The sequence below is a fragment of the Arachis ipaensis genome, chromosome B06 (genome assembly GCF_000816755.2).
Source record: "Arachis ipaensis cultivar K30076 chromosome B06, Araip1.1, whole genome shotgun sequence".
In the NCBI taxonomy this organism is placed as follows: Eukaryota; Viridiplantae; Streptophyta; class Magnoliopsida; order Fabales; family Fabaceae; genus Arachis; species Arachis ipaensis.
This window is the reverse complement of record NC_029790.2, coordinates 26,998,474-27,009,247: the sequence shown is the minus strand read 5'-3', so window position 1 is coordinate 27,009,247 and position 10,774 is coordinate 26,998,474. Positions and strand designations below refer to the sequence as shown.

Here is a 10,774-nt window from a genome sequence, read left to right as displayed (position 1 = left end):
TATGTTGATGAACCATTCTTGGATCTTAATTTTTCTTTAATGCAATTTTATGTTTCCATGCTCTTTTATGTTGATCTTGATTGTTATTGTTGATTTCTTGTTTATGTTGGTTATGGATTTCTTTTAATTCTTGCAATTTATGATGTTTACTATTCTTGCATACAAGGTGTTTGTTAAAATGCTTTCCATAGTTTTTGAGTAGTTTTCTTGACTCTTGGCCTAGGCTAAGGGAATTAAGTGACCTTGAGTCATTGGGTCTCATTGAATTGGTGATTTGAGAACCCTTGGTGATCAATTTGATACTCATTGACGCCAACCCACTACTAATCTAATTAGTAGGTAGGTTGGGACTTATGGGTTGATGTGATCAAGCCTATTTGACATACTTCAAGCCTAGGAGAAGATATTACGTACTTAAGGCTTTGGAAGTAGACTTAATGGGTTGGTACCTCATAATTATCAATATTTGGTATGAAGACAGGGATGGTGATCTCAATTACCTAAGCCTTAGCCAAGAGTCCTTTATCTTGCTTTCTTTAATTACTTGCTTATTTTACCTTCATGTCATTTATATTTTCTTGTCAAATATCAAATCAACCCCCCTTTGATTTTCATAGCCAATAGTTAAACACTTCATTACAACTCTTCGTGAGACGACCCGGAGTCCAAAATACTCCGGTTATTTCTTATTGGGGTTTGTACTTGTGACAAAACCTAAAAATTTAATTTGATGCGAGAGTTGTTTGTTGGTTTGGGCTATACTTGCAACGAAATTCTTATTTCTACAAGAGAAATTCTAGACCCACAACAATTCTTGCTATCACCTCCATCTGTTGCTTTGAGATGGTATGAGACTACCTAGAGCTCCTGGCCTCCGTAGTAGTCTTTCTCTATCTCTTCATTTTAAACAACCCTTTGAAAGAAGGGAAATACAAAAAGGGGTATCTCTCGTTCCGAGCCGTGCAGGGCCCACGGATCTTCGGACTATTTGAGGATTTGTTCCACAGCTTTACGGAAAAGTTCTTCAAAGTACGGCCCGCCCAAGGTCGGCAGCACTTCTGGCTAACCCTAGATGGGGAACGCCACATACTGACCTGTTGGAGTTTTGGTGCCGGAACCAATTACTTAATAAAAAGTACTTATGATGGGTTAAGTCAGCGTAACCAGAACATCGCCGACATACTACTGGCCATTTTTGGTTGGAATAACCTCAACACTCACCTTTTGATGGGTGATCGTGAGACCGGTTGGAGTCATGTAGGTGAGTTTGGTTTGGTTTCACTATTCTCATCCTCTCTTTCTCTTCTGACTTGTATTCTTTGCACAACATCTTTCATAATAATTGCTTTTACTTTCTTGTTTTAGTTTTCATAATTTGTGCGTGAAGTTGTGACTCACACAACTAAACCGGCAAGTGCACCGGGTCGTCCAAGTAATACCTCAAGTGAGTGAGGTTCAAATCCCACGAGGATTGCCGGATTGATCAAGCTGTGGTTATCCTGCAGAACTTAGTCAGGCGAATAGAAAGATAGTGTTGTTTGTTGTAGACGCATAAACAAGCAATAACAAAAGCGATAAAGAGTTGATGTAAAGACAGTAATGATAGATTAGTTAAGGCTTCGGAGATGCTTCTTCTTCTGGATTAACACATCATGCTCACTACTCCAATGATGAGTGATCCCTTCAATGGCAAGGCTGTAAGTGATTAAGCCATTGGTCGTGGTGATTAATCTCCTCAGGTCCAAACTAAACATACGAACGGACTAGATCAATCTGGGAGGGGATGAAGCGCACGCAATTAAATCTCTTGATGATCCTTCTCAAAACGCCACAGACAAGGTCAGATCTTCCGGATCAGAGAATGATGCTCTTATGATTCTAGCCCTTAGAACCACAGGAACCTCAATTACCTCTGACTAATGAGGTTTTATATCATATACCCCAATTTGCCCAGATAACTTGTTAGAACCCGTGATACATTCTCAAGATGTAGCTCAATACTATCCGGGTTAGGACTCGTAAGGAACTCATGTAGAATTAAGATTCATAAGGATGAAGAACGACAATGCATCATAGAATAGAATCAAACATAGATTGAAGTAGAAAAGTAATTGCATTAATCCATAGGAATCAACAGAGTTCCTAACCTTAACCTAGAAGGTTTAATTGCTCATACTGTACAGAGAATAATATGTAAGGTTCGAATGTGGTGGAGAAGATCATAAACAATGGCGATCTTCCCTTATATATACTAAAACTAACCTTAAGAGACATTAATTATAATTAGAAATTACAAAAATGAAATAAACTAGGCTAAAGGTGCGAAAATCCACTTCTGAGCCCACTTGGTGAATGTTTGAGTTGAGCTTGGCGTCTAACTTGCAGGAGTGGTGACGGAGAAAAAATGTCGGTAAAGATTTTCACAAAAATATCACGTTGCAAGTATAGTTCTAAACCGACAATTAAACCTCAATCAATGTTTAAATTGTTTGTCACTTAAGCAAACCAAATAAAATTAACCGAAGTATTCAACCTCGGGTTGTCTCTCAAGGAATTGCAGGGAAGTATGTTTATTATTGGTTATGAGATTGTATCTTTTTGGGTTTTGAGTTTAATAAGCAAGGAATGTAAATAACAAGAAAATAACTAACAACTAAGAAAATCCCTAGCAAGGGTTGAGAATTGAAATTCCTATCCTCATTATCATTGTCAATTATGATGGTAATTGCAAATTGCTCTCACTTAGTTAACCTCTAACAATTGAAGGAAAGTCAAGTGAGCAAATCAACTTGAGTTCACAAGTCCTAATCAAAGACTAGAGTTAGTGAAGCTCAAGCCAACTAGCAGCTTTTCAATCACCAACCAACAAGAGACTTTGACAATTCAAGAGTTTCCAAATTACTCAATCCAAGCTAAGAATACAAAAATCTAATTTAAAATCCAACCAAGCATTTTATCAAACACTTGGTAGGTACAAAATAAAAGCATGGTAAAATTGCAACAATAATAAAATCTAACAACTACCAATTGAAAGAAATTAACAATGACAACTGAAGAAAGCAATAACAACATGAATATATAAATTGCATTAACAAAGATCCAAAGTATCAAAAGTGCATAAACATAAGGGTAACAAAGTGAAGGAAATAACATGTAGAATTGAAGAACAAAGGTGCTAGAATAATAAATTGCAAGGAATTGTAAATAAAAACAGAAATTAAATCTAAACCTAAGAAGAAATTGGAGTAGAAACCCTAAAACTTAGAGAGAGGAGAGAGCCTCTCTCTCTAGAATTTTACATCTAAAACCTAAAATTGTGTGAATGAGAGTGTGTCCCCCTTCCAGCTCCACTCTGCAGCCTCTAATCTGTATTTTCGGGCCTGAAACAGGGTCAAAAGCAGCCCAAAAATTGCCCTCAGCGAATTCTGTTTAATGCAGCACGTGACGCTCGTTTATCAGGCTAGAATGGCGCCTTATTTTGTACTCTGAACATTTTTTATTTCTTTCTCGTTTTATCAGGCTAGAATGGCGCCTTATTTTGTACCTTGAACACATTTTCTTTAATCATTTGTCGGCGTGATGCCTGTTGTGTAGACGAGTGTTTGTTGGGCCGACGCGGTTCACTTTTATTTCTTTAATCCGTTTTCGTTCATGGAATGTTGGTTATTTTACTTGGAGTTTCCTTGCTTGGCTTTTAAGTTGTGAGCCGCTCTTCATCTGATACTTGTTGGTGGTTAGTTTTGGCTTCCGGGGTGATCAGTCCCGGATTGCCATTAGAACGGTGACCGTTTTGAGCCAGCAACGGTGTGAATTAACGGTAGATCTCGCTAGAACCCCTTACCGTGACCTCGAGTAGAGGGTAGGGGGGATGGCGCCTCTTATATTGAAAACTTGGAAAATGTTTTATAGATAAGCAAAAGTATACACATACTTGACTCATGAATGCTTTTAACCGTGGGAGAGGTAAATTAACAAGAAGATGATAATTGAAATAAAAATGTAAAGGAAACAACATATTTAGAATAGGAACTGTAAAATAAAATATGACAATATATGGAAAGAAAAGACCGGTAAATCGGGAAGTCTCCTCTCAAGAGTAGAACCTCTTCAGATTCGCTACGTTCCATGTCCTCGGGACGTTGCTTCCATCCAGCCGCTCTAACTTGTAAGCGCCCTTTCTGAGAACTTCTCTAATTCTGTACGTGCCTTCCCAATTAACCGCCAACTTACCTTCTCTCGGGGTCGGTTGCACGATGTCATTGTGCCGCAACACTAGATCGCCTTCTTCGAAGCTCCTGCTGAGTACTTTTCCATTGTATCGCAACACTATCCTCTGTTTTAGTGTGGTTTTTGTCAAGTGGGCTATCTCTCTTGTCTCATCGATAAAATCCTTCTCGACTGCTTCTATGCCACAGCCAAGGAGAAGCCTTGGGCTTGGCTCCCAGATCTCCACAGTAATGACCATGTAAACTCAGTAGGTAAGCCGGAACGGTGTTTTCCCAGTGGAGGACTGCGGTGTTGTTCTATAAGACTATAATATCGACGCTAACTCGTCTGCCCAGGAGCTCTGCTTCTGATCAAGCCACTTTTTCAGCCCCTTGAGGATTATCTTGTTTGCTGCTTCTACCTGTCCGTTGCTCTGGGGGTGCTCTGCCGAGGAGAACTTTTGCTTGATCCCCAACCCAGACAAGAATTCTGCAAACTTCTTGTCTGTAAATTGTGTCCCGTTATATGAGATTACAATCTCTGGGATCCCAAACCTTGAGATTACTTATCTCCACAGAAACTTTCAACAATTCGCTAATGATATATTGGCCAGTGGTTTTGCTTCCACCCATTTGGTGTAATAGTCAATGGCCACTATCAAATACTTGACTTGTCCAGGCCCTACTGGGAACGGGCCTAAAAGGTCGACTCTCCACTGTGAGAAAAGCTGGGAGGCCAGCATGAGACTCAGCTCACCCATTGGGGCCTTATAAAAATTCGTGTTTTCATGGCATTTTCTGCATTTTTTCATGAATTCCTGCGCATCTGTCATCATGGAGGGCCAATAATACCTGACTCTCACGAGCTTCCTAGGTAGCGCTTTCCCTCCAATGTGGTGGCTGCAGCACCTCTCGTTGACTTTACTTAGGACCTAGTCTGTCTGGTCGGGTCGTAGGAACTTCAGCAGGGGTTGATTGAGCCCTCGCTTGTACAGTTGCTCCTGTATCACCACATACTTGGATGCTTCCCTTATTACCATTCTGGTCTCCTTTTCGTCTCTAGGTGGTGTCCCTTCTACGAGAAAACTTTAGATTGGGATGATCCAAGATGGAGGGATTGGAATTTGGGTCACGCAGTCACTGAGGGTTCCTTCATTAACCCTTGGGTTAGGGATCAATTTCCCGTGTCAATTTTCGTGCTTGCTAGCTGATGTGAAGAGTATTGTCGATTAGGAATTTCACACAAATAATTCCGTTGATAGTATAGTTCCTAACCAACAAACAATCCTCAATTAAAGTTTAATCTTCGGTTGTCACAAGTCCAACCCTAATAAAAATAACCGAGAGTATTAGTCCCGGGTCATTCTCCCTAGGAATTACAATCGAGTGCTCAGTTATTGGTTATGAGATTCAAGGGGGTTGGGTTGATAAAACTAGAAATTAAAAAGGCAAGAAATGTAAATCAAATAACTAAAGAAAGCAATTACTAAAGAGAGAGATTCATGGAAAGGATTGAGAATATAGGCTTTCTATCCTAGTCATTAATCATGATATAACAATTAACAAGAACTAGTCCTATTAAGTCATCTTCAACATAGAAAGAAAGTCAAATAGGACTAGTTAATCTCAATCCAAAAGCCCTAATCAACTCACTAATTGAATTAGCAAGAGATTAGAGTCCATGGAAATAATATTAACTAACAACTCTAGATCACCAACATAAGTTAGGTATTAATGACTCAAGATTGCCTAATTTCTCTTTCCAAGCCAAGAATGCTCAAAATGCTACTCTAACACCCAACCAAGCATTTTGTCAAACACTTGGAAGGCATAAAAGGAAAGCATCATAAATTGCAAGAAATAATAAAATCTACCACTACCCAATGCAAGAAATCAACAATAACCACTAAAGGAAGCAACATTAAACATGAAATACCTCAAATTGCATTAAAGAAAATTGAAATTGACAAGAGTGTTCATAAACATAAAAAGAGACATAAAAGAGAAATTGACAAGAGGAACTAAGGAAACTAAAGCAAATTGATAAACCCCAGTTTTGTGGTTTATCTTGTGTAGAATTTGGGAGGTTTTATCAACATTTTCTGCACTTATTCATACAATATTCATGGTTTTGTGTTTCCTTCCTAATTTTACTTCATGGTTTAAAACATGCTTCTTTAACCTTAACATTGCTATATTTTAATCCTCCTTTATTACCATTCGTTGCTGTGATGTGTTTGTTAAGTGGATTCAGGATCTATAGGGTAGGAATGGGTTAGAAGACAGAAAGAAAGCATGCAAAAGAGGAAGGAACACGAAGAATAAAGCTTTGGAGAAGTTGGCATTGACGTGCATGCGTGGCTGACGCGCACGCGTAGATTGGCGCAGCAGTGACCGATGCGTACGCATGCTCGACGCGTACGTGTGGCTCGCAGAATTCAGACGACGCGCACGCATAGCCGATGCACACGCGTGACGCCCAGCACGTGATATCTTTAGTGAAGTCATGGCTGGCGATTTCTAAGAGGCTCCAGGCCCAAATCCAACTTGATTCTGCATGGAAAAGACCCAAGGGTCTAAGGGGAAAAAGGGGGGATCCAAGCACAATACACATAATTTTAGCTAGTTTTTTATTCTTGTTTTCTAGAGAGAGAAACTCTTACTTCTCTCTAGATTTAGCTTGTTTTGATTTTTCTTTGTTGAATTTCTAAATTGGGTCTTGTTAATTTTAGTTTCAATTACTTAATTTGAGTTTTTTAGTTATAATTTTGTTTAGATCCTGTGTTGAATTTGTGTTTTCTTGTTATTTTCCCTTTTCCTCTCATCTTATGAACTTTGTGAATTCCTCTTAGTGTATTATTGTTTTCTATGGTTGATCGTGTTATTTGAGTTGTTTTCTATTGATAATTGTTAGTGGGTAATTGTAATTTCTAATTAATTTGCAATTTGAATATGTCTTTAATTGATGCATACCATGTGTTTGATGAAATGTTTTCTTTGATTATGGAGTAGTTTTCTTTACTCTTGGCCTAGGCTAAGGGAATTGGGTGATCTTGAGTCATTGGGTCTAATTGATTTGGTGATTTGAAAACCCTTCGTGGTCAAATAGATACCCATCGACACCAATCTACTACTAAGCTAATTAGTAGTTGGATTGGGACTTATGAGTGATGTTGATCAAGCCTATTTGACGTACTTCAAGCATTGAAGTAGACTTTTGATGTACTTCAAGCATAGAAGTATACTTGATGGGTTGGTCCCTCATAATTGTCAATACATGGTTTGTAGAGAAGGATGGTGATCCCAATTCCTATGCCTAGCCAAGAGTTCCTTTTATTATTCATATTTAAAACCCAAAAATCCCAATTGCTTGATTCTTGTTATAGTTAATTTAGCTGTTCACTTAGCCTTAGAATAGAAGTAGCTTTATTGTTATCTTGTTAGAGTGCATTTACTTATACTTTTCTTTAATTGCCTTGATTTAATTTCTTGCACTTCAAGATTTCTTGCATGTTAAGCTTTAGTAGTTTAAATTCTTGTTTATGACTCCCAACCCCGGAATTCTAACCAATATTGATGCACATGTTTGCCCATTCTCTTGAGGACGACCCGAGACCAATACTCTCGGTTACTTTTTATTGGGGTTGAACTTTGTGACAACCATATCAAAATTTGACCGATAGGATTTTATGTTGGTCTAGGACTATTCTATGACAATAACATTGATTTTCTATTGATGAAAATTCTAGACCGACCATAATCTTACCATCACAAATCAATAAGGAAAAGTAAAGGAAACTAAATCAAAACAAGTAATTAAACCTAAATCTAATATGAAATAGACTAAGAATCCTAATTTCTAGAGAGAAGAGGGAGCTTCTCTCTCTAGAACTAACCTAAGGCATACTTCCTATACTATCTAATTGCTCCCCCTTTGTCCAATCTTGAATTCTGCATCAAATAGCCTCCGAAATGAGTTGGATTTGGGTCTGGAAAGCTCAGAAATCACCCCCAGCATATTCACTTTAATGAGGTCACATGATCAGCATCACACGTGCGCGTGGGTGACGCGTGGGGATGCGTGTGCGTGGCCATTAATGTCCTCCTCATGTGCACGCATGGATGACATGTGCGCGTGGCCTTCAATTGAGCAAATTCTCATTTCTTCATGAATTCTCCACTTTGCATACTTTTCTCTTTACCTCTTCCATCCAATCCTTGCCTTATGAACCTGAAATCACTCAACAAACATATCAAGGCATCGAATGGAATTAAAATGAATTAGATTTAGCTATTTTAAGGCCTAAAAATATGTTTTCACACTTAAGCATAAATTTAGGGAGAATTACAAAACCATGCTATTTCATTGAATAAATGTGAGATAAGTTGATAAAATTCCCTAAATTTAACACAAGATAAACCACAAAATTGGGGTTTATCAAACCTCCCCACACTTAAACCAAGCATGTCCTCATGCTAAACTCAAGAAAGAGACAAAGGGTATCAACATTTATTCAATGTAACTATCTAAATGCAATCTATCTAAATGTAACCTATCTACATGCATGCAACTACTTGGTCAAAATAAATCAATTTTCCAAAATACATATATAAACACAAGGGCTAGAGGTATTAACAACCAAGTCAAATCCACAATTGAATTGAGTTATTGAAAAGATTTTACAAACTTGCAAGAAAAGAGATGATCATAGGTGAAAACATGTAATTGAGTAATCGAACCCTCACCAGATGTGTATCCGCTCTAGTTGCTCAAGTGTATAGGGTTGATTCACTCAATTCTCCTCTAATCATGCTTTCTAAGATTTGTTTTTCCTCTAACAATCAACAATTATTCAATGCATGCATACAAATACCATGAGGACTTATCCATAGGTTGTAATGGGGCTAGGGTCAAGGTAAGATTGTATTTGGTCAAGTGGACTAGAATTCGAATCTTTGACTAAACTTCCCACCTAACCTACAACCTATTTAATTCTAATGCAAATCTAACTACACATTCTTCACTTTTTTATACATACTCATGCATTCTTTTTTTTTTTATCACAACACATATGTATTGATTATTATTGAACTTCACTTTGGAGCATTTTGTCCCCTTTTTATTTCTTTCTTTTTCTATTTTTTATTTTATTTTTTTCTTTTTCTTTTTCTTTTGTTTTTTCTCTTTTTATTTTTGATGAATTATATACAAAGGTACCAATGCATATGGCTTAAACATTTAATGCATGAGTATATACCCAATTCCCAAAATTTTTAACAAAACTACCAAAAATACACTTTTATCTCTACCCAGTGTTCCCAACTCTCCCACAATTAAATGATAAACACTCTCACTAGCCTAAGCTAATCAAAGATCCAAACAAGGGACATTTATTATTTTTCGCTTTAAGGCTAGTAATGTGCTAAAATTAAAAACAAATGGGGTTTAGCATAGGCTCAAAATTGGCTAACAATGGTAGATAAAAAGTAAGGCTATTTGGGTAACTGAGCTATTTGAAACGATGGCCTCAATCATATAAATATCTTCATACATAAAATAATGGACATAAAGAATCAAACAAATCAAAGATTACAATCATAGAAAGAGAATAATACACACAAGAATGAAAATAGTGGTTATATGATATAACCACACAATTAGGCTCAAAACTCACATGCTTATGTGTTCTTAGCTTAAAAACATGTTCCACAATATATAATTCAAGTAAGTTCGATAAATTTTTTTACTCAACTCAATTGGGGTGCCCTATAGATACATTTCTTGGAAAATTTTATTATTTTGACTAAGCTTATTATATATATATATGAAAAATAAGAAAATGAAACAAAAAATCCTAGAAGACCTAAAAATGAAATGTGAAAAGTGTTTGGATTAGAAATTTGTCACCCAAAAATGGCTGATCGGTCGGACGACCTCCCCATACTTAAAAGTTTGCACCGTCCTTGGTGCATCAAAGATGAGCAAGGGGGTTTGGCGACTTTTCGAATTGCCACCTTCAGCTAGTGGATTAACCGGTTGCTGTGTGTTCTTTCTCCTGCTTCTATTTTAGCTTATGATAACTCACCCATGAAAAATAGAAAATAGCAGAGTAAGATGAGAGAATGCAAAAGCAAGGAAGCATATATTGTTGGAATGAGGTAAGAACCACTAGAATAGAGTTAGTGAATTAGTGTGACATTAAGGAAGAGTAGTGTGTGAGTTCTAAGTTGCATGCGGTTTAGAACACACATACTAGCATAGAAAGTTTTATCACCACCACAAAAAAAAAAAAAGTATGCACTTCACTCATTCTAGTGTGCTTGAGATACTTCAAAGAAAACTTGTATGTTAAGACAACCAAACAAGTAGTGAAGAAGCATGAAAGCATTCAAGTAAAATTAAGTGATTGTGAAATAGAATGAATGGACATTGATTGATGTGCAAAGAAGCTTAATGAACAAAGGAACAATGAAAATCACACATCAATCAATGACACACTTTGAATTTTGGCTCACATCACCTAGTGGACATAAAATGGGAAACATTGTTGCTATGCAATGTAGTTAGA

The 10,774-nt window shown here is 37.2% G+C and overlaps 1 protein-coding gene across 1 annotated transcript; it reads right to left on the bottom strand.

The window, feature by feature from the left end:
* LOC107646727 lies at positions 4,532-4,966 on the bottom strand. Its single transcript, XM_016350890.1, has 2 exons — positions 4,795-4,966; positions 4,532-4,710 (listed from the first exon to the last, which is right to left on the bottom strand). The coding sequence occupies exons 1-2, from the start codon at positions 4,964-4,966 to the stop codon at positions 4,532-4,534; spliced, it is 351 nt and encodes a 116-aa protein (XP_016206376.1).

Excerpts from the sequence above, each read along its gene's own strand:
- LOC107646727 (XM_016350890.1), bottom strand. The coding sequence starts at position 4,966 with ATGGGTGAGCTGAGTCTCATGCTGGCCTCCCAGCTTTTCTCACAGTGG. Across the intron at positions 4,711-4,794 it reads CAATATATCATTAGCGAATT|ACAAGAAGTTTGCAGAATTC; the intron begins GTTGAAAGTTTC and ends CACAATTTACAG.